This window comes from Anomalospiza imberbis, chromosome 2 (genome assembly GCF_031753505.1).
Source record: "Anomalospiza imberbis isolate Cuckoo-Finch-1a 21T00152 chromosome 2, ASM3175350v1, whole genome shotgun sequence".
Lineage (NCBI taxonomy): Eukaryota > Metazoa > Chordata > Aves > Passeriformes > Viduidae > Anomalospiza > Anomalospiza imberbis.
The window spans coordinates 109,603,763-109,627,146 of record NC_089682.1 but is presented as its reverse complement, the minus strand read 5'-3'; the positions used below and the strand labels follow the sequence as shown (position 1 = coordinate 109,627,146).

Sequence of the window (23,384 nt, the reverse complement as noted above, 5' to 3'; positions counted from 1 at the left end):
CATTTATCACATTATCACCTCTCATAACATGCTAGGGATCCTTCTGGAACTCTGCAGCTTATTTTTCTTTTCACTGTCTTGAATAATTCTGCATTGTCATCACATTATTTTCCACTATGTTTTAGGAATACATTCATCAGCACTGGTTCTTCTGGGTCAGTGAAAACCTGACCATTTATGGCCTCCTTGCTGTTAAATTATTAAAACAAAATATAAACTCCTTATCCCAACAAAACTCAATTTCTGTAAGGATCTTTAGTGAGTGACCTATGAAAAGCTTGTGGAAAACCATGTATGCTGTAAACTGGAGGACCATTCATGACATGCTTGCAGACACTGCCAAAGAACACACAAAACCTTCTTTACAGTACCTCTTATTTATCACCAGCTCTGCTGTTCCTCTCAGTTTAACCAGCACTGTCAGACATGCCCCACTGCTCCCTATATGCCCCCGAGACTCCCTTAGAAATAGAACTCACATTTGTACAATTTCCTGTGCTTGGGTATCAAGCCTACTTTTAGATGCAGGCACCACACTTTGGTCTGGAGCTGGTAATAATACCACTGTGGAGTTCTAAGTAATTGCCATCTGGTCCTGTTCATCTGTGGTTATTGATTTAATTGATAAGAATATCATTTAACTTTTCTGGTTTAACTCTGCCATCCTTTGGCACAAATCTGGCAGGCTTCTTGCTCCTGATGGGTTTAATGACCGAAACATTTTCATTCCTGTTTATCACAACCTTTTAAACTTTTAATAGTTTTACATATTTTTTACGCTGTAATTGGTACTATTAACAGCAGAGGAACTTTTAAATGTGTTCTAAAATTGAAACACTGTAATCTATAATCCAGTTGTAGGAATATAGCTTTACTCTGCCTGTAAATGGAAGAGAATGCTACTGCTGAGTTCAGTGACACAGGCAGGAAAAATACTCCTCCCAGCTTTGCTGATAGTTTAATAGCACTAAATGGGGAAAAGACCCACACTACCAATTAGGTTTCACATTACCAGACCTAACATGCTCCCAAACTACACAATTCACATTAAAATCCATATATTCTAAAAATATTTGAAGTTTGCTTTACTTCATCACATTTGGCAGCCTGTTGCATTTTGTCTTCCACCAATGGTCTAGATGGCAAAATTCCAACGAGTGTTTAGAGAAACAGAAAAGCCAACTAAATAATTCAGAGCTTTGTGGAATTAGATGTTGACTTGGTAACTGAAAAATGCCCTTTTACATGTAGAACATGTAGGTGCTGTATTGCCCTCAGCCTTCCCACTCACAGAAGTCTGAAGAAATTTTAATTCCATAGGGCTACCCCACCAGACAACAGTAATTTTCAATGTTAAACAAGAAATACTTGGAGATTGAGTGTGGAATAAGAAGTATTTATAGAAGGTATATAGTAAATTTATGTCAACAAAAGCTACATTTCAGAGCATTAGTGTTGATTCCTCCACGAGTTATAAACAAGAAATTAAGGCATGCCTGCATGATTCATAAATAAATGGTAATACTGTCTCTACAGTTTCTACCCTTGCTACAAAAGACACATTACAGAGTAAGCCAATTCCTCTGATTTCATTTAACAAATAAACTGTTTATGTCCAGCATCAGTCCCATTCCAAAGCTCAGGACAGAGCTCTGACAGCAGCACCAGTCTGAGCTGCATTCACCCCTGGTGAAAAATACAATAAAGATGACAGCAGGAACATGCCTGCTAAAAGGACCACATCTTAAAAAAAGCCATGGCAGCCATTCCAACAGCAGCCTGTCTTCATTTCCAATAACAGCTACTCACCTGTCTCAGGACCACTCATTTGCACTACTTGAAAAGTCTAGCAGGTCTGTGGAATGCAAAGTTTACAATATCAACTTAATACAGTTAATATCTTAATACCAGTTCCCAAGTATAAATTCAAATGTATCTTTTAACTATCAGATTTCAGAGTAATGAAGCTGGTGAGCATTTTAATGTGGAGACAAGTGTTTCCTATCGTTGGTGTAACTCCTAGACACATGCAGCAGCCCATACATGAAACAGCTGCCATGATGCAAAAGGTTCATTTTTTTAACTTTGCCACTCTTCAGGAGAGCATCACCTAAATTCAAAAACTTTTAACCCCAAAATGAAAATGCCTGTAAAGTGAGTTAAAAATACACATTTCCTCTGCCTCCCCCATTTCTTTTGCCAGCCTTCATTAATTAGCCAGGGGTTATTTTCTAGCTTTATGATTTCAAAGTAGCTTTAAAATTTTTCTGTCCTCTAATGGGATTGAATTTCTTTTGGCAGAATCTTTGCAAAGAAGGAGAAGAGAGGGCAGAAGAGCAGCAAAGGAATAAATGTATGTAAACCTCTCCAGTTCTTGAAATGTGTAAGGAATACACATCTGGTTCATCTTCAACATCCAAGTCACCCATCTGTTTTAAAGTAATCAGCTGGAAGATCTTCTGATAAAAGAAGATTTTTATCTTCTTTTATCAGAAAAGAAGGATTAAAGATTAAAGGATTAAAAGAAAAGAAGGATTTTCATGATTTTCATTTGTTTTTCATCCTCTTTCAGTCCATACAATATTTCCTATGGTTATGTCCTGCAGTGAAGAGGATGAGAAAGTTGTTTTTTCCTTAGGACTGACACTTTCCCACACTGTCTGTGACTCAAGGCAGGGAGGGTACCCAGAGCTTCCCCAGCCAGACGCTCAGCAGGGCAAGGAAGACCTGACCTTTTCCTGGTAGTGGGAGCTTGATGAACTTTTCCCTGTGCTTGGGCTGCTGCCAAGTTGCCACACTCATTATTTATGCGCTAGTTTGCCCACAGTAAGTTGCTGGCTTGGTTCAGCTCCGCTGACGTAACGCGAACACAGGGAACGGCATCGTCTGCAAAAACAGAACAAGAGTCTGGAGGAGCCGAGAAGGTTTGTATGCCTGGGGCTTCAAAGTCTAAGAGGGTTTTTGATTTTGTACTGCATATGTGGAAGACTTAAGTGTAACATGGTAAGTGTAAGTTCTTCGAGTGCTGCCTGGTAACGTTACTCTAAATAACCTGCAATCCGACTGGCTGGAGGGGAAAGTTATTCTTTTCAGGTGCACGCCTGTATAAAATACCTCTGGAGCGTGCATCCACCCACAGGAAACTTCCCATGCCCTCTGTCACATCAGGTACCCACACAGCTGCCCAGCTAACCTCCTCAGACGTGCCTTTGTGTTCCCTGCTAACTAACAACAGAACCACTGTTGTCTGAATTCTTGCATTTCAGGTCAGCTTCGTGAGCCAAGAGAATCCAGGTCTCTGTTTCGTGCGGAGTGACGGTCACTGCGGTATTTGGGTGCGTTTACCTTGTAGATTCAGATATGACACAGATTTACTATAGCGATATTCCTAAGGTTGACATTTCCTTTTCTTCCTAGCATTTGTATTGTTGGTGTTTATTTTTTAAATTTAGTGCATGGTAACATAAGAAAATTGCATGAGCTCCAAGAAACAGATGTTAATGTATGGTACAAGTATGGTTAAACCCGATCTTGAAAAGAACAGACTGCACTTGCAAAGAACAGACTGCACATGTGAGCAAATGTAATTGGCTTTTGCCCAAATACATAAACTAACACAGAGTACACTGAGCAACCCTGTGCTGAGATGAAACACATTTCAGCAGAGTTGTGTTTACAGCTGAAGACCCAGTGACACAGCACTGCTCACTAACTACTGTTTTTTGGCCACATAATTGGATATTAAAAGCTCTTTCAAAGGAATAGATTTCAGCAGATTAAGAGGCACAAAGTTCATTCCTATAGGGAATAAACTGTTACCTTAAGGTTTATCATCATCTTACAATTTGCCCCTAAGTGTTACCTTGTTAATTTTATGTAATGTTGTCGAATAGATAGAGTTTTGTAAATTATTCCTTGGGTTCTGAAGAAATCAAATGTGATTTTCTAAGTTTTGTTCATAACAGCTTGAGACTATTAATGAAGTCAATATTGGTTTAAAAACTCTGAAAGAATTTAGATAATTATTTCCCAACAAGACTAATTTGGAAAAAAAACCGGCTGCTAACATTCAGAAAGAGCTAACATTTTCTAAGGGAACAGATTTTGCTTGCAACATTATCAAACCAAAATTCTCTCAGAGATATATAATTTTTATTAAAATATGGATCAGAAAAACATCAAAACAGTGAGAAATGTTATTTTTTGTAATTCTATGAGCACAGCAGCAACTTGAACATAGAGAATGCAATAATGCAAACACCACCTATTTGCAAACAGCCTCTCAATATTCACTTGTGCCTGTAGCCTTCAGGAAGAGTTTGTCATTTAAAATGACAAATAAAGCTGTGCATCATTAAGGCCAAGAAACTAATATACTCGAATTCTTGAATTTATAGTACTAAAACTGTCCTGTAGTTTGCAGCTAAAAAAGACTTACTTTTAACTCCTATGAAATATGTCATTGAATAATTATGGCAATAGAATGAACATGCATATATATACATATATACACAGTCATAAACCCCTTTCTGTTTAGAAAAAGCTACACCACTACAAGATATTATTATAGCATCCAGAAGCTCCAGCCAAAAACCAGAGCCCAGTGTGTCAGGTGACATACAAACACAGAGTGCAGAGTGTTTATCCCCCCAAATCACCACCTAGGAGCTCAGGCAACTTATGGACTTAAGGACCACACCAGCAGCAGGGTAACCACTGGCGTGGATTTTAGGCCTCCTGATCATTTTAATGAATTTAATAAAACCAGCAAGGTTTCTTTATCAATATTTAAGCACATTCCCATTTTAGGGGAACTCAAAGGACAAGTGAGGGAAAGCATTGCGATTTTTATTTCGAAAATGTAACATAAATGTCTAATTGAGTTAGAGCTCAGTCTGAATGAGTGATAAATAGGGTACAGATATATATCAGGATCAGAGATAAAATTTTATTTGCTGCAGGTACTTAATAGCTGATCAACAAATTTGTATTTATCAAGCATGTTTCCAAGCTATTTTCTGGAATTCGCTGCCACCCACAGCCAGCTGAAATTTTGGCCTGTTGTAGTAAGAGCTTGCTTAAACAAGGAAAAAAATACAAGGGGATCACTCTCCACCCAAATCGACAAATTAACAGTTTATTCATTAAACAAGCCTTCTGGTTTTATACATAGTAGAGTACTGGACAAGGTAAAGTTTTCTCCTGCTTTTTAGATTCAGGATTGTTTTTTTTTAACTGAAATAGCACAAATCATGCTAGAAGAGCTGTACAAAAAACCCCATCAAAACAAACTCTTACCCCAAAACTCCCAAATATGAGAATGTAGTGCTTTGCAGGTTTCAGCATAAAATGTTCAGAAGACTGTGTCTTCAACCAAATGTTTTCTGGCTGTAGCCATTTCGAGTTCTGACAGATTCTTCTCTTTTCATTATGTACCTTCCCAATTGCACAAGTCTAAAAATATTTTTCACAGAAATTTCTTAAAACATTAGAACATGAGCAGATTTTATTCTAGCTTAAGGCATGAAAAGGAGACATTGCTCAAATCCAGAAGCCTACTTTTGATTAAATGAAAAATAACATTGCTGTTGGAAGGAGGCACACTGTGACATGTGGAATGTGAACATGGATGCACTCATGTCAGGGAATGCAGTGACTCCACCATTAACTTCAGTCTTTTACCTACCTTCATCGTACCTCAAATCCCACACCACAGAGGAAAGCCAGATCTTGTTACTAGCCAGATGGAGGCCCCTCTGAAGAAAAAAAATAGTGCAGAAATCGATTTAAAGCACTTTAAAAAACTCTTCTCTGTTGCAGTACAAAATCACTGCCAAGACAGAGCAAATGCAGCGTCAGAGGAATTAGAACAGAAATCCTCTCCTTGTGAATAAACAGAGCAGCAATAAGGAATATATCAAGTATCAGTAGAATTGCAATGGTGTCAATATCATGTGCAAATTAAATCACTCACATAAGTCAGCAGTCACACTGCTCCTTAAAAAATACCTGTAGGCATTGCTAAACATCTTGGCCACTGCTAGAGATTTACCCCTTCCAGTGAGGATATGTAAAAGAGCCTCCTGCAGTATGATGCAACTCAAATGATACAACACTTTGTCTGCAGTGCCTGTGGCTGGAGAGAGCAAATATGCAGTCTCAAAAATGAGCAGAGTGGATAAATGTTTTTATCATGGACAAAAACACAGCTCACTCCACCCATCATGATGTGTGGGAAAGGTGAACACGTACAGCCTCTGGCCAGAGCAAGTTAGGAACCTTTTTCTCTTTACATATAGATGTGTTTGTATAATAATCTATAGATCTGTATCTGTATTACCTATATTTAATTTTCACACACTCAGAGATATATGCATATACATAGGTGCCTCACTGAAGAAAACTCTAGTCAAGCAAAGCATTTCACTGACCTGTGTCTCTCCAAGAAAATCTAATATTAAGTCTTGTTCCTGCTTTTATTGGTGCCAGCTGGTATCAATCAGTTCCTTCTTAGATTGGGTGCTGCCCTGTACCCTGGGGATGCACACAGAGAGTTATCCAAAAAGCCTTATGGATTCAATCTTCTCACTGCAATGATTTTCTGACAGCCATCTGCATATTCTGCAGCTGACTGCATTTCAGTGTAACTGTGTTAGCTGTTCTGCAGGAAAAGACAGGGAAGAGAAGGCAACTCTGTGCAAGGAGACAGAATCAAGACCACTGGTGGCAAGTGCAAGAGTTTCATCTCTGGAATCCCAAGTCCCAAGTTTTTTGAAAATAGTAAATTACACAGATAAAAACTCACAGATATTAACAGAACAGTTATCTTCCTCAGCTATTGCTTCAAGTTATAAGAGTAGCTCAATTTTCAGGATGACTAGAGGTATCAATTCAGTGACATAATTCTAAGCTTTTGCAAAAGTGATAAAATAAACACAACAATAAAAATGATAAATGAGAGAGAATAAAAATTCTGACAGCATTACTGCATTCTCAGAAACAGTTTGTACCACCACAGTGGAGATGTCCCATTTCACCCCGTTTCTTCAATCCATCACTGAAAAAAACTCCAAAAGGCCACCAAAGGCCACCTAAACTACTCACTGTCTTTTTCCAGTCATATTTCATATGAAGAGAGTGCCTGCAAGATTTTATAACATTATTTTCCCCCTTCTGTTTCAGCTCTTTTGCCATGATCTCTGCACAGCAGCCACCATTCCCCAACAAAATTCAAAGAACAATGGACTGCCAATCTGAGGAAGAAGAAACCTGTGAAGAGCAGTATGACTCTGAAAACTGCACTTGCAGCTCTGAGCATGCAGAACCTGACACAGGTTTAGTCCAATTTAAATACTGCAATTGCTATGGCATGCTGGCATATCATACTTTGATTTTTGTCATTCTTCAAATAGTAGATGTCATCATGCAACTTCTCCTTTGATATCCAATTTCCCCCATTATTTCCCCTTATGTTTGAATATAGTATCAGATCAAATCTGCAAGAAATACTCCTCTACCTCCATAATTAAGAAATATATTTAAAAAGGTCTCTGGATTTTATTTAGTCATCTAAGGGTTGTTTCTCAATTACAATCTCCTACAAAAGAGATATGGTTATAATATAACCATCGATTGGGCTGGCACTGTTGAAACCGTGTTATTACAGATTTCAACAGGCTAAACTGCTCCAACAACTACTAAGGATTCCAGGCAGGCATCAGTTAAAATCCCTGCAAGCCAGAGCAAATTTCTCCCTTGCAGTTAATTCTACAGATATCCTTGCAACAAAAGTTCAGTCATTCAGAATAGTGTCCTTGTTTTCAGTGAGATCAGATGAACAGCCTCAGCACAGATCTGAAAAACCTCAGCTATGAGCCTCCTTGCTATGATGAGACACCCTAGGACAACTGTAGCACTGACTTGCTGAACTACATTGTGTATGCCAACATAAAAAGCATCTTACAACCCTCCTTCTGTGGAAGGATGCTTAAAAAAAACACTAAAGAGTCAGGTTTTCTTCAATGTAGGATTTAAATCCTAAGTCCTTATGTAAAAAGCAGCTTGCTGTTCTAGAGCTGCTGGCCTCACAAATGAAATCTACAGCACAAACATCAAAATACAAGCAAACTTGGTCCTGAAAGTCTTCTAGATGTTATTAGCAGAGTTTTATAGTTGAATTGGTAGCTTTTCCTAAAAGGCTCATTTCTATCTCTAAATTGCTCATGTGAATACCTAGAATGGCAGGAAATGACCATTGTTCCTTTCACCCCCTGGCCACACAGACTGTCTGGTTTTGGACAGCACTAGTCTTCACTGAAGGGGTGGTCAGGCATTGGAACAGGCTGCTCCAGTGAAGTGGTAGAATCATCATCCTCAGAAGTGCTCAAAAGATGTGTAGAAGTGGCATGCGGGGATGTTTTAGCCATGAACATAGTGCTGGGTTGGTTAATGGCTGGATTTAATGATCTTCTGGATCTTCCCCAACCTTAACGATTCTATGATTCAAGACCAATGTCCTGAGAGCTTTTCTAGTCCATGTGCCCACATACTACTTTTGTAAAATACTTTTTACCCTTTAACAAGTTGCACATACACCCATGAAATTTCAACTTTTCTCTCACAGGCTCACCAGTAACTCTTAAAATCCTGCAGAACTGGGTTCCCAGAGTTTCACACTACTTTGATAAAGAGCATTATACGTACGTTGGCCACCAGATTGTCATTCAGGAATCCATAGAACACTTTGGAGCCGTGGTATGGCCAGGGGTAAGTACACAAGACCACATGCAGAAAGCTCACGTGACACAAGAAGAAACCAGGACAGCAGCACACAAATATTAAGGAAGCTTTCTTAGATGACACTTCTGACAATGGAAGTTTCCCTGTGTAGAATGAAGTCCTTCAGCAGAAAGCTCTGCCTTGGGGTAATCTGCCAGTTCATGCCAAAAAGACTATGGCACCAAAGCATTTGTACATTGGATGTAGGGGTTGGAAAAAAAAATCAGTAAGGGAACTCAGGAAGAGACATTCAGCTTCCTCCATGCTTCCAATCAGTCACTGCTGGGAAGTAAATAATCAGCAGCACTAAAAGGAGGCTGAAAAAGAAAACTGCGAGAGATTAAGAAAGTAAAGGACGTTAAAATGATTGAATATGCTTCTTTTAAAGAAAAGGCTGGAACAGTTTCACTACAGTTTGGAAAATCATACTTGTAAGCAGTTCTTCAGTCTCTGCTTCTCCTACTCTTAAAAACAGAACTTTACACAGACTAAGAAAACTGCCTTTGAGGGAAGAAAGAGTCAACTGGTAAAGACAAGAAAATCAGGATTTTAAAATTTTTCAGATCCACATTTATTTAAAAAGCTCACAAGATAATGGCAGACAATTTCAAAACAATAGAGAGAGAGCATATGGGTGGGTGAAACAGGATCTTATTCTGAAATGTCAGATCATCAATTTGCACATTAATCAAGTGTCAGAATGCAGATGGTAAAACTCTCCAAGAAAATTGAGAGGTTGCACAAATTGGACCGGTGATTCATTAGCTGTCAGCTTTCCCAGAGCAGGTAGACAGTGTTGCATAATGAAAAGCACAAGAGTTAAAACAGTAACACAATCCTAAAGAAGAGAAGCAAAAAGGGGAAGACGGTTTCTTTGGCATCAGTTTATGTTGTTAATAAACAGCCCACTTATATTCTACTGACAAAATCTTTACAAAGGCCTGATAATATTTTCAAACAGTGCTGTTTTGTTTTTTTCAAAGCTTATGCTATTCTCAAAAAACAAGTGTCAAGTTTGCAAATAACCAATTTTTAATATTTTCTTTGCTAAAAAAATTGAAAGAAGATAAAAAATCAAAAATCTCTGCTGAAGCCTAAATTTACTTTATGATAGCGGTAGTATAGCATAACATTTATGATAATAAACCAGAACATTACTCCTACACATTGTTAAACTCTGTTGTTATGACTGTATGGTTAACATCTTAACACTGACTATCCTTGTGGGTCCCTTCCAACTCAGCTTATTCTGTGATTCTGTCTTGAGCTGTCAGAGGACTCATGTAGAAGTGTGTAGGAAATCAGTATCACATGAACTTAAAACTAAACTGCTTTAAGTTTTTTTATATAAAAAAACAGGATACATCACAATTCTTCCCATCTTACATTTTTTTGTTACACCCTTCAGTGTTTCTCATTATACTAAAAAAACACAACACCCTTGTATAAAAACTTCTAATGAATTTTTGTGCAACTTAGCTGTTACCCTCTTATGGATATGTGTTAACCATTTTAGGCACTGGCTTTATCTCAGTATCTGGAATCAAATCAAGAACAATTCAACCTCAAAGACAAAAAAGTTTTGGAAATTGGTGCTGGAACAGGCTTGCTTTCCATTGTGGCCTGTATCTTAGGTTGGTAAATTTTTATTTCCTTTTGAATTTCTAGTAAACAATGATCTAGCTCTGCCATTGTCACTTTAAGGCAATGAAACAACAGTTGAAGTAAACTTTGTCACTGTTTGGGTTTTTTTTGTGGTTGTTGTTTTTTTTAAATGAAAATCATTGTAAAATACTGTTTTGTTAACTAAATGACCCTAGTTATGGGGGAGGGGGAGGCTGGACCAGTTACACAGATAAAGCTTCATACATGTTCAACTACTAACCTATGAATTTTGCCCTGTCTCAAGTGAAAGGATGAGAGGAAACAGCCCCAAGTTGTGCCAGGGGAGCTCAGATTTGATATTAGATTTTTTTTTTATTTTACAGAAAGGGTGTTTAGGAACCATTGGAATAAGTTGGCCAGGGAGGTGATGGAGTCACTGTCTCTGGAAGCATCCAAGAGGCATCTGGATGTGGGACTTGGCATCAATGGGTTCATGGTTGGACAGATGATCTTGAAGGTCTCTTCCAACCTTAGTGATTCTGTGAATTGAAACAAACTCATGTTTTCTTTAGGAGCTCATGTTACAGCCACTGATTTGCCTGAAGTTCTTGAAAATCTCTCATACAATATTTCGAGAAATACACAGAACTTGAATATGCATAAACCTGAAGTGAGAAAACTGGTATGGGGAGAAGGCCTCAATGAAGACTTTCCTGTATCAACATACCATTATGATTTCATACTGGCAACTGATGTTGTGTACCATCATGGAGCTCTGGACCCCCTGCTAGCAACAATGGTGTACTTTTGTAAGCCAGGAACGGTATTACTATGGGCAAATAAATTCAGATTCAGTACAGACTATGAATTTTTGGAAAAAGTTTGCAATATATTTAACACAACCATTCTAGCAGAATTTCCAGAATCTAACGTCAAGCTGCTTAAAGCCACAATAAGGAAGAATTAAAGAGAAAACTATTATTGATCTTGATTTAGTGGCAGCACCTCACAGATTGGAATGCTTTCCAAGATTATGTTGCACCTTCTGAGCATTTATGGTTGTAAAGTTGCAGTTGCATCTAAGTTTTGCATTGCAAGTATAAAAAAAAAACCAGCAAGGCAAAAGATATAGCAGTTTGTCTCTGGCTGATAAATATGACTGTTCAAACTGACCAACTCCCCTCCAGTGAAGGAACAATGTTAGTAAGAAGGCTTTATCAAAAAGCATTGATCTTCTGGGCTGCACTGAACCTCTGCTGTTTGTAAGCTGCTTTCTTTCAGCAAGCTTTATTTAGGTACTCATCCAGAAACCAATACAATTTTTAGCTTCAGTATTTTTATTCATTATAAAAATCTTTAAAAGTATCAGAATGAACATGGTGGTATTTTTATCTCCAACTTTGCACATTTATTCTGCTGTGTTTTGTATTTTTAACATTAATAAACATCTATGTATAGCTTTACAATATCTGATCAATATGTAACTGTCTGGCACTTTTATACATGGATCAGCCTGTCCTGATACACAGCTTCACCAGGATTTCTGAGTTTGCCTGAAATCACTCCAAAATGAAGAGCTCCTAAAATTTACAAGAGTACCTATGCATCAGCAACTCCAAGAAACATTGTAACCATTTGAGAGGTTGAATTTTTCTTAAAAACATTAAATGTAAACTCTTGCAAACAATACAGGTGTCCATTGTTTTCATCTAATAAGTAAGATTTTAGCTACTCTTGAAGTAGCTTTAAGGCCTTCATACAATTGAAATTAAGATCAAACATATTAAAATTCAGTGTACCATAAAAAATACAGAACTTTTACAGGTTCGCAGTTTAAAGTAACAATTCAGAACATAACATGCATGCAGTAATTATTTCCAAACTAATTCCAAATCCTTGATGTTGGCAGTTCTGGCACATCCATTGCCAGCAATGGGATGCACAATAAGGAAACTCCCTGATGAGAGGAGTTAGGTTAACAGGTATTAAGCCATACCCAGGTGCCTTTACTGATAAATACACACAATTTAATAATCAGCATTCAGTAATGAAAACATGCGTTCGAATAAAAAGTCAAACTTCTCTTTTCCTATCCTGTCCCATATAAAATCATTTTAATTTTACAATTGTTGATTCTCTAGAATACACAGTAATCAGGTGGATACATGACAGGAAGCCAATTTGCAGTGAAAGCTGCACAATGAGTCCATCCAAGCAACTTCATTAGCTGAAGAAAAAAAACACACATTAAAAAAATGAGTCTTACTCTTTTTAACATCTAAATCTAAACAAACACTGCACTGATATCAACACTTTACTAAAAATGTCTATTATCAGAAAGACAACAGATTGGAGATCCAGTAAGCTTTGAATTCCTCAGTACTCAAAGGGAGACCCCTCCTCCCCATTCTATATGATCCACATTCTTTCAATGTAATGCACAAGAATTTGATCTTGGGAATTATCATTAATTCTCCATTAAGTTCTATGAGCAGTAATTATGATTAATAGTAGTAAAAAAAAGCCGAGTGGTTAAACAGCAACATATTTTATGCAGATATCTTGACTAAGTTGTCTCTACTTCTTTTACGCCCCAAAGTAGGTTCCAAAAAGCAAATCTGCTAAAAACAAGTTACTCACAAACAAGTTATTGTAGAAAAAGGAAGGAAAAAAAAAATCACTGTTTCAAATGAAGTCACAAAACCTGGATAAATTTAAAATATTACATTTAGTGCTTTCTAAAATGAGAAGAGTACAAAAAATTCCAGAAGACTTATATCTTACTTCTGAAAGCTTACGCAGCATGAACGCAGCCCCATTATTCGACCAAACACTCCTTACCTGAATGCAGTTTTTTAAGTTGTCCTTTGTTGGCTTTTCTTCTGCAAGTTTTGTGGCAAACTTGAGCCCTCTTCCATACATTTTATTTACCAATGCATGCTTATAGGCAAAAGTCAAAACCTACAATACAAATTTAAAAAACCAAAGCAAATTAGGTATTTTAATATTTACAAGGTTTAACAAGTAAGATAAAATTCTGTTCAGGTAGCTGAAGTGATTCAAAGTATAACATTTACCTAAGATATTTGCAATATAAGAGATGATTCACAGTAGTAGTCATAAACATGAACTTCCTAGACACTACTTCTGACTTCACAAACATATTTGACTCCAGAACTTATGTAACACAGATGTCACTAATTTAATTTTTTGTCACATTTCTAACTCCTTTGGATTTTCATTCACTATAGGCAACTGTAAGGCATATTAAAAAGATAATTAAAGAATCACCAACCAGGCAGGTGTATTTTTGACCCAGCGAAGCAAAAACCAAATTGAGAATTTTAATTCCTAGGTAGTCACAAACTTACTGCAGAAACAAGTATGAATGTACACAGTGAATGATATATACAGACAAAGACAGAGAAATGTCCATAATTATAAACAAGCAATGAAGACAGGTAAGCATGAAGACAAGCCTCAGGTTTTAGGTCAGCTCCTCACTATTGGTAACTTTTTATGAAGAGACAATAAAAAATCTCCATCTTCATAATATTATTTCTAAAAACCTAGCTTATAGTCCTTACCAGTGCAGTAGTTCATGTGAGCAAATGAATGTGTCTACCTAAGACCTAATGGATAATAAATTTAGGTTCTTAACACCCGACCACTGACAGTGGTCAGGGTGTGGCAAGATGGTTTAAACCATTTAACCAGCTGCAGCACTGAGAATTACAGCAATCAAGACACTTTCATATATTCCCTTTGGAACATTCACAGTAAAGAAGATATTTTTTATTTTTTACTGAAGAGTGACATAGCAGTAAAGTTGGTGAATATGGTGGTGTGTCTGTTGTTGGCAGTGTTTATGAAATATTTTATTAGAGCTTGCTATTAATTTCCCCTCATTCACTACAACATTTTTCCTTTGCTCTGACTCTACAATAAAGGTTGAAGATTTCCCACTTAAAATATCCAATTAAGAAAAGCTAACAGAAACCCTTCAAGGATGTTCAGAAACACATTTTCCATTACAGAAAAAAATTACCAATATTTCTCAATAATATAAACATTAGGGAATCAGAGATCTGAATCTTGAAAGGAGTGAAGAACCTGTCTAGTTTTAGCAGCCTGAACACTTCCACTTAATGTTAATCAATGCACAAGTCTTTGCAGGATCAATAAATAGTTAAAATATAAAAAAGAAATAAACCTAATTATCAAGCAAGTCAAGGTATAATTTTAAAGCTTCAAGATACTATGCCAAAGTATTAAAGAGTTACTTATTCTTCTTCTGTCTTCAAATACTTATTCTGCTGTGTTTAAATATTCACTTCAGCTGTTGTAGCTTACAACACACATATATGCAACAATGAGCATACAGCACCATTCACATATACAATTTTCCAAATATTGCTATTGGAAAAATACTCTGCATGCTGCATTCTCAACCCAAGAATTTTGGATATTTTCCTAAAGCAGAACATATTAGCAAACATTTCTGAATAACTGCTCAGTGGATGTATTAGCAGACTTAGTTGGCTAAACTAAACTTAAAAAAAATTCTCTTCTGTAAAAGATGATAAAACCACAAAACAAAAAAACAAACAAAAAAAATTAAATTAAAAATGCATTGGAGCTCTCAGCAAATATAACATTTCTGAGGCTAATCAGAAATAATGTCACTGCTCTATGAAGAAAGCTCTTACCTGACCCTGTAAGTTTTGAATGGTTATTGAACATCAGTGATAAAGGCAGGAGGAAAGCCACTTGACAGCATTTCTTTCGTAACAGGGCTTCCTAGAGTTTTTGTGGCAAGAAAACAAAGCATTTTACGAAATACCCTTGCTCCGGCCAAATAAAAGGTTGGGTATTTCTAAATGAGAAAAAGGTTCGCTGCTGAACCAAAAGGTTGAAAACAATGCTCCAAGAGCTCCTGACACAAGACAATAATTTCTGTCTTAGTGTTCGGAAAAAACCCCCAATCAACTGTATACAAGTTCAGCAAAACTACTAAAAATTCATTAGCACTTTAGAAGTTACAAACAATGCATGAGTTGCTTTAAAACCAGAATTTGTTTACCAACAAAAAATGTTAGATAAGAAATATGTATACAAATTAGCCAAATAAAGCCTTATAGATAAAATACTGCAAGCTTTTTAAAGTAAAGGTTATGATTCCTTGACACGTAAGGAAAATGTAAACTGGAGTGCTGTTAGGATATAACAGAGAAAACAGCTGCTACCTGAATGTATAAAACCATCAAATAAACCTAGTTGTAGTATCCAAAACCAAACTGTTAGATGAAAGAATAGCAATGGCTTCAAAGTATTTGATATTATTTCATAATTATATAATGAAATAATAAATTATATAATAAATATAATGAAGGCCAGCTTTTGCATAACAAGCAATATGGGCCAGAAATTGTACAAAGAGCAATAAAAGGGTATTGAGAAAAGGCAATGCATACTTCTAGGATACTGGGGGGGGGGGGGGGGGAAATCACTGTTAAGATATTTTATTCCCCAAGCCAATGGCCTGGAATACTACATATGCTAGGAGCCAGATCCATGAAAGTGTTTGGACGATCACCTCCTAACTAGCCATTGGCTATAAAGATGCATATATAGGACAGTAAAATGCTGAAATTATCTCTCTGAAGACATTTGTGGGGTTGAAGTATTTAAAAACTAGAAAACATTCTTTAAAAAAAAATATGTTTGAATCCAGCAATACTAAAATGCCTAGTGAAACTTTTCTAGTATCCTAATGTTTTTACCAATGCAAACAGACTTGTATAATCAATTAATTCATCATTTAAAGAGCTGATTAAAATATACCTACATTTACCTCTAGTTAAAATACTAGGTTAAACAATACTATCTCTAGGTAACATACTCCAGCTATTTTTAAGAACACGGAAGTGGTAATGTTTACAATTCCCAACAAATGAGCTTTATCAGGTTCATATACATCTATAGTAATAAACCCTGCTTTCTTAGCTACATTTGCTGATTTTTCTCTGCTCTATTAACTGCCCTATTACAAATAAGAACTACATTAATAAAAAAAAAATTACTCATTTTCATGGAAGCAAGGAGAGATAAAGGAATCAAATATCCAGCAACACATTTTTAGCAGGAACTGAATAAAATCAGGTGCAAGAGACAGCTGCATCTGACAATGCAAACAGTATCAGGAAAAACAATCCAGGCTAAAGATGTTTAAAAGACAAGATGGAAAGGTATGGGCCTTTTACTTGTTTTTAAACTTATTTTTAAGTGTGACTTTTTGCTTTTCCATCATGGCTAATAATGGTTGAGGGGCATTACAGCAAACACATAACATCCTACTACTCTCCTGTAGCAGTTATGTTTAAAACTGAGGATTTTGGCCTACAAAATTTAAAGCCGTGTTTAGGAAAAAAACTAAAGTGCTATCATAAACATGTTTGCATAATCTATCAAACACTTGCTGGATAAAGCTGTCTTAACTGGAGTTTATTTCAAATGCTTTTGTGCACACAGGGGACGTATTTTCTTTCATGTTTAGTTTAAAACGAACCTTCAGACACTAGCTGAAAGTATGAACAACTGCACTTACTATCAAAATTAGATACTTCCCTACATATGTGCTACAATATGGTGACAAGCAGGTTACTTCAATGACAACAGACAATTCAAAGGAACTACGAAATGCCCTGTGGTGCCCAGGTGCTACATCTGCAGAGGAGAGGTGAAACAAGGGACGGTACTTTATTTACTAGAAGGTGAGAAGAAACACAGAGAAAAGTGATGATGCTCCTGACTCCACTTTAGAAACAACCTAAAATAAAACATGGTCTCTCTTGGTTTCCAAAAATTTACTTAGCCTTTTAATTACTGACAGCTGCATGAGCTTTATAGGAAGCTTAGAACTAAACACACTTAGAGCAATGCTTCTATCTTAAGTCATATATATTTATATATATATATATCTAATTGAATGATCAGTGCAGTACTTAAATGCCTGATTTCCATCCTTTCTCACTGAGATGTTCCATCTTTCGAGTGCCAATATTACACAGCCATGTCTAGATTAACGAAGAGCTTCAAAGAAGAGCTCCACATTTTCATCTCCAACACACTGCTTCAGAATAAGCTGGCTGTCCCTTGACAACTCTCCTTTCAAGGATTTTCACACAAGGTCCATCCTCTATCTGACTTGACAGCTCCACTTTCTATCTGTGCTGGTTTAGGATGGACTAATTTATTTTCTTCACAGCAGCTGGTATGGGGCTTTGATTTTGATTTGTGCTGCAAACAGTGTTGGTAACTCAGAAATGTTTTAGCTGTTTCTGAGCAGTGCTTGCAGAGTCCAGACCTTTTTCTGCATCTCATCCCACTCCACCAGTGAGAAGGCTGGTGGTACACAAGGAGCTGGGAGAGGATACAGCCAGGACAGCTGACCCCAACTGACCAAAGGGATATCCCACACCATATGGCACCATACTTAGCATATAGAGCTGAGTAAGAAGGAGAAAAGGCAGATGTTTAGAGAGATGGTGTTTGTCTTCCCAAATCATGCTGCATATGATGGAGTCTGGCTTTCCTGGAGATAGTGGAACACCTGCCAGCCCATGGAAAGTGGAGAATGAATTCCTTTTTTCATTTTGCTTGTGTGAAAGGCTTTTGTTTTACCAACTGTTTTTGCACCCTACAAGTAGCTCTGTAGGTCTTCTAACAGTCCATCAGTTCAGATTTCAATTTGAGTAATAAAACTCAAAAAGTAGGAAAAAGAAGAGAAACATACTACATAAACAGGATGGAAGTTATTTCCATATGAAATGCTACAAAAACCTAGAGAAGTTTTGCTCTTTTAGTACCAATTTAACAATACAGAAGAATCAATTTTCAGAGCAAAATCTGAATACAAACTTTGACAAATCCATGGTTAAGACAATCAAAGAGAGAGGTTCCTAATCCATAAAACTCAAATCAGAGTTACTTATTCCAGGCCCAAAGCACACAGCTCAGCAATGCTATCTGTCTTGAAATAAAAGCCAAACAATGAAACTCCCAACAAAATGTCTATATTGGCATTCTTCCACTGAAATTATTCTCATCAGCTGTAAAAAATAAAGAACAGGAGACAGAAATAAACCAGGGGTTACTATGCTGGAACAAAGTACTGCACCTACAAACAGACAGCAAGAAAATCATATGCCAAAATATGACTGAAGCACAAAATCTGCTACCACGTGATATTATCATCAGTTAACGGTTAGAGGAGATATGCTGAAAAGATGTATGTGTACAAGGATATATACATTAAAGTGAGGAAGGTAAGCACCATCAACCTTCTTGACCAAGCCTCCACCTGAAGCACAAGTTCTTACAGGAAGTTTATCTACTGTCAAGTAAGTTATTTCTTTTTTTTTCCCTCTACTCTTATTCAGTTTTTCTTTTGTAACTATATGAGGTGCTTTGGTAATTTTACATAATTATCAACAAACACCCTGGTCACTCCATCTTCCACTAAAACACAGCCATATGTGAGAGTTAAGTTCAGAAACTAATTAACATCAAAAGTTCAAAAGTTAAAAATACAAAGTCATAACCTCTCTAAATTAAAAGCTACCTAACTAATCACCTACAATGGACTTTTTTCCCTTATGGAATTGCTGTCTTGAATGAAGGAGAAAAAAAATTCAACTCTCGGGATCAGGAGCTCTAAAATGTCAGGGAAGTCCGTGCTTATAAATATATAAGTGTAATTATTTCCAAGGGTTTCTTCCTTTACCTCTACAGACATTACTGACAGCAAAACACAAAATGTCTCTTGTCCATAGTGTGGAAGAGCCTACAGCATGCAGGACTGAACAGGGTGGGGATGCTGCACACCTCTGTGTGTACAGCTACAAGAGCGCAGATGTTAATCGAAAATATTCCCTGGAAAGTACAGAAAGAAGTAATTCAGTAAAGGAAGCAGCTTTTTTGTGGAAATCTGGTACTGTCTTACACCCTTCACTTAACCTCTAGCTTCACTTTAACAGAGATTGGCTTGCCGCAGATTTGACAAACTTGGCAAAATCTCTGTGGAAAAGATAATAAAGGAAGTACAGTGTAAGGGGGGACATCATGGCAAAGTAGAAGAGAGGAATGTACAAGGCTGTGCACACAAAGGCAGTGCATAATTCCAGAAGAAACCATCAGAAAACCCAACATGCAAATGGAAAAAAAAAGTGCTCTGGTCTCTTACCTTGCTGTCAGAAAGATCAGTCCATTTTGTTGTTTCCCAGAATGTCTCTGTCAAAGCTTCTGAGCAGCTTTCATGATCCTCATCTTTGCCTTCTGCATCACTGGAAGCAGCCCCTTCTTGGGTCTGCAGATGAAGAAGTTGGTCAGCCAGTGCACTTCCCTTTCGACAAAGTGCATCCACTAAAGTACTCTTCTGTTTTTCCATTTCACTAGGGAGAAAAAAAAAACAGTATGAAAAATATTTAGAATCTTTTGTAGCTACCTCCTTAAGAACAGAAACTGTGTTAACTCAGTTTAAGCTAAAAAGTTTACAGTCATCAGTACACAGAAGGCTATTTACTATAAATTAAACTAACCATAAAAGATTACCCAAAGACACTATGCATTAAAGATAATAATTCTTCTAAGTATGAAATGCCTTAGATGACTTAAGGCAAGGGCAACTCAGGATTCTAAAAGTAAGTCAGAATCTAGAAATACAGCTTTATAGTTCCTGGCATTATAAACAGAGAGTTAAATCCACCACTAACATAAGCAGATATAATTCTGCTGACTTCAAAGGAATTGCATCCATTTAAAGCACCATTGAATTTGGTATTCAATTTCAGATGTTATATTCAAAACACATGACCTAATGGATCAACTTACCAAGAAATGTTTAGAATTAAGTTTATTATGCCAAGGCTTTGCTTTTATATACGCAATTCTAGAATTACACACAAATCTGAATTCAGGATAGCTAGAACAGATGGACTAGCTTTACAATCGAAATCTGGTATTTTACAGATAATCAACAAAGATGCATCTCCCATTTTAAGGGCCTAATATTCAGATCGGCTGTTCTTTTACTAAAACAGCACCATGCTACTACACACAGCAAAATCCATCACTTATTCTCCAGACTAAGGTGTCTCCTCCAAAATACTATCTTCCTAAGGATATACATACTGATAGTACAGAGGAACAATCTAAAACTAAAGAAGAACAGTGGGTCTCAAATACTCTGAAGCATGGACATCACACTTTTCACAAACGAAATCTCTTGCATGCAAGCAGTTACTTCTTTGGCTGATATAAATTTTGTCCTCAAATACAGATAGGAAAGGTTGCAAAATATAAAGAAAAGGCAAGTAGCATTCAAAACAGATACTTCTACTAATAATCCAGTGGTCCCTCTGAACTTAGACTAAGCTTGATAGAACAATTTAAAATCCCATTTTTTCTAATACATTTAAATCCTGAAAGAACCCTTATTTATTTTATTGAATAAATAAAAAATTGGAAGTTTCAGTGTCCCTGCATTCTGGAGATATAATACGAGAACACAACAATTATGTCATCATATTTTAAATTGTGTGTGCCACAAAAAAATAATACAAGTTATCAAAAAAGTTTCAGTCATTCCATTTCTTACATGCCGAGACAAAGTACATAGACTACAGAAATAGGATGCAGGAAAATTATTTACTGGGTAGGTACTTTTTTATAGTAGTTGCATCAGGCCTGGGATCAGTCTTCATGGCAAAATATACTGCTAATGCTGTTTGATCAATATGAGAGATTACTGTATTTGCAGCTTCAACAATTTCATCAAGTCTTTTCATTCGTTCCTAAAACAAGAATATAAAGATGTTCAGCACCATAAAATCATTGTTGATTCTACTAACATTAGGGTGATTGTAAAGCTATGCAGAAATAACACCTGATCATTCAACATGTTATTTTCTCCATTTCATTCAAATTTTGCTTAAAACACTCTGGAAAGTCTTCAAGATTTCCAGCATACTTAGTCCATTTCACTGAAAACAAACTGTGAAATATGGTTGGAGGTTGCAATATGCAAAATGCAGAGTTTACAGAATCACCTTTCAGTACAAATCAGTACTTTTGTATAATGTAGCAATTACTCAATTCAGAAATAAATATAAAATCAGAATGAAATTAAAAGAAAAATATTCAAGCTAGTGACATATGCACAAAGGTATTTGTCTTCAAGATGAAAAAAAACCACACACAAACTCTTCTGTTGACAGTTCCCATTTTTGAGGACAATAATGAAAGCTTGATTTAGCTGTGTCACTTTAGAGGGCTACTGTCCTCAGCTGAGTCATGCTGCTAGGAGAAATTACCAGTCCAGAAGAGAAACAAAATAGGATGTGTGTTTGTCTCAGTAGCCACCATTCAGAATAAAACTGTTGTAGACTACATAAGTATGAAAACTTAAAATGTGTTTAACTGAACAAGGCATAACTTGATGAGCAAACACACTTTGGTTAGGCATACTTTCATTCTGCTGTGGAATTAGGCAAATCACAGTCAAAGGAGGTAACTATCACTCTAATTAGAAATTTCTGCTTTTTAATATTGTATTATTTTAATATTGTATCTTAGTATTCATTTAATATATGAATACTTCAAGATCAAATGTGCACAAAGAAAGACAGCTGTTTAGGCTACATGGGTGCATTGAGACAAACCAAGTTTAAGAAGTGTTAAATAACCTTTTCAGAATCCAGCTGATGAAGTCTTGCAACATACAGAGGAAGATGATTAGGAAATGCTTCTTTCAACTCACTGTACATATCAGTCGTATCCAGCCTAGAAGAGAGGAGGATAGAGCATGAAAGAACAGATTGAGTATTTTTCTGAACTTCAAGCTTGTGTAGTAATGACAGCAGACATACTTGGTCATCCACTGTATTTTTAGGTCTCTTAAAGCTTCAGCAAATTCTTCTTTTGCATCTTTTTCTTTTTCCTGTTCTTTTTCTTTCTCTTTGCTGCCGTTTTTACTCTTTGATGGTGATGGTATCAGATGATAATGAACAGTAAGGACATCCTGGAGGTGGGAAAAGAGACACATACTCAGAGGGATAGTACAGGTTTTTTTGATGTCATATGAAAGCTAAATCATAGCCAGCAACTACTCTGAGCTACACATACAGTGAGTAAGGATTCTGAGAGCAAATATATTAGACAGTAAAAATTCAGGAACTGCTTTAAGTTGTTATTCTAAGCAATGCAAGGATGTAAATATTAAAACAGCACGCTAGGTATAAGAAAAGAAAGCCTAAAATTTAGCTAATTTGATATTTTTACATTCCCATAATTTTACGTAATATTAGTTAAGGAATAAGGTAGGTGATTTTCTGTTTGTTTGTTGATAAAAAATCAAAAAACTTGGTTAAAAGAATAAGAAAAAAAGACAGAGATCCTATCCTACAAATCTGGCAATTAAAAAAAAAAAAATCAAACAAATGAATAAAGATGGCTGAATTCTGAAAAATAGTACCAGAGTAGGATAAACATGAAACATGTCACAAGATATGTTTATTACTCCCAAGATACTATTTCTTCCATGTGCATACTGAATTAACTGATGCATCCACAGTCAACTGATTTCCAGTTTGCTACTGCAGACTCTCCAGTTTCACCTGAATCTCAGTTCTAATTAAGTAGACACAACAGCAAGATTTTTTAAAAATCTTAAATAGTAGCATAGAAATGTGACTATAGTTTGCATTCATGCCACACTAATCAATAACCAGCATGAGAAAATCAGTTACAGCTATTTAAAAGGAAAATCCAAGCTTAGACCAGGTCCTTGAAGTCCATTTCCTGACAATTTACATGTAAGTTTGCAAGTAGCATTAGATTCCATCCACTGCTTCTATAACATGAAACTGCTGGGTGAGGCCATTTGTTCCTTTTGGTTTTAATGCTGAAGTCTTTTAACAAGCCTCTCCCTAAACAGAGAGGGC

General features: G+C 36.4%; 2 protein-coding genes across 5 annotated transcripts in view; one reads left to right on the top strand and one right to left on the bottom strand.

Moving 5' to 3' along the window:
- The first annotated feature begins 2,881 nt into the window (after positions 1 to 2,881).
- On the top strand, positions 2,882 to 12,070 carry METTL21C (methyltransferase 21C, AARS1 lysine). 3 transcript variants are annotated; one of them, XM_068182558.1, is made up of 7 exons: positions 2,882 to 3,003; positions 3,267 to 3,335; positions 5,821 to 5,921; positions 7,183 to 7,334; positions 8,624 to 8,766; positions 10,295 to 10,412; positions 10,956 to 12,070. In XM_068182558.1, the coding sequence occupies exons 4-7, from the start codon at positions 7,193 to 7,195 to the stop codon at positions 11,348 to 11,350; spliced, it is 798 nt and encodes a 265-aa protein (XP_068038659.1). In that variant the 5' UTR covers positions 2,882 to 3,003; positions 3,267 to 3,335; positions 5,821 to 5,921; positions 7,183 to 7,192; the 3' UTR covers positions 11,351 to 12,070. The 3 variants fall into 3 exon arrangements, with proteins under 3 accessions (XP_068038659.1, XP_068038658.1, XP_068038657.1); XM_068182557.1 differs by lacking the exon at positions 5,821 to 5,921; XM_068182556.1 differs by lacking the exons at positions 2,882 to 3,003; positions 5,821 to 5,921 and adding an exon at positions 3,087 to 3,168.
- Positions 9,326 to 23,384, bottom strand: part of TPP2 (tripeptidyl peptidase 2) — a 52,219-nt gene continuing 38,160 nt past the window's right edge. For both annotated transcript variants that reach the window (XM_068182555.1, XM_068182554.1), the window contains 6 exons: positions 22,311 to 22,462; positions 22,128 to 22,224; positions 21,106 to 21,236; positions 19,628 to 19,835; positions 13,225 to 13,344; positions 9,326 to 12,610 (listed from right to left, as the gene is read on the bottom strand). In XM_068182555.1, coding sequence (XP_068038656.1) covers positions 12,521 to 12,610; positions 13,225 to 13,344; positions 19,628 to 19,835; positions 21,106 to 21,236; positions 22,128 to 22,224; positions 22,311 to 22,462 — 798 coding nt within the window. In that variant the 3' untranslated portion in view covers positions 9,326 to 12,520. The remainder of the gene's footprint in view (positions 12,611 to 13,224; positions 13,345 to 19,627; positions 19,836 to 21,105; positions 21,237 to 22,127; positions 22,225 to 22,310; positions 22,463 to 23,384) is intronic.

What these genes read in the sequence shown, in the direction of transcription:
- METTL21C (XM_068182557.1), top strand. Translation starts at nt 7,193, where the DNA reads ATGATCTCTGCACAGCAGCCACCATTCCCCAACAAAATTCAAAGAACA. An exon ending in GCATGCAGAACCTGACACAG is followed by an intron (nt 7,335 to 8,623) that starts GTTTAGTCCAAT and finishes TTTCTCTCACAG; the next exon opens with GCTCACCAGTAACTCTTAAA. An exon ending in CATTGTGGCCTGTATCTTAG is followed by an intron (nt 10,413 to 10,955) that starts GTTGGTAAATTT and finishes TGTTTTCTTTAG; the next exon opens with GAGCTCATGTTACAGCCACT.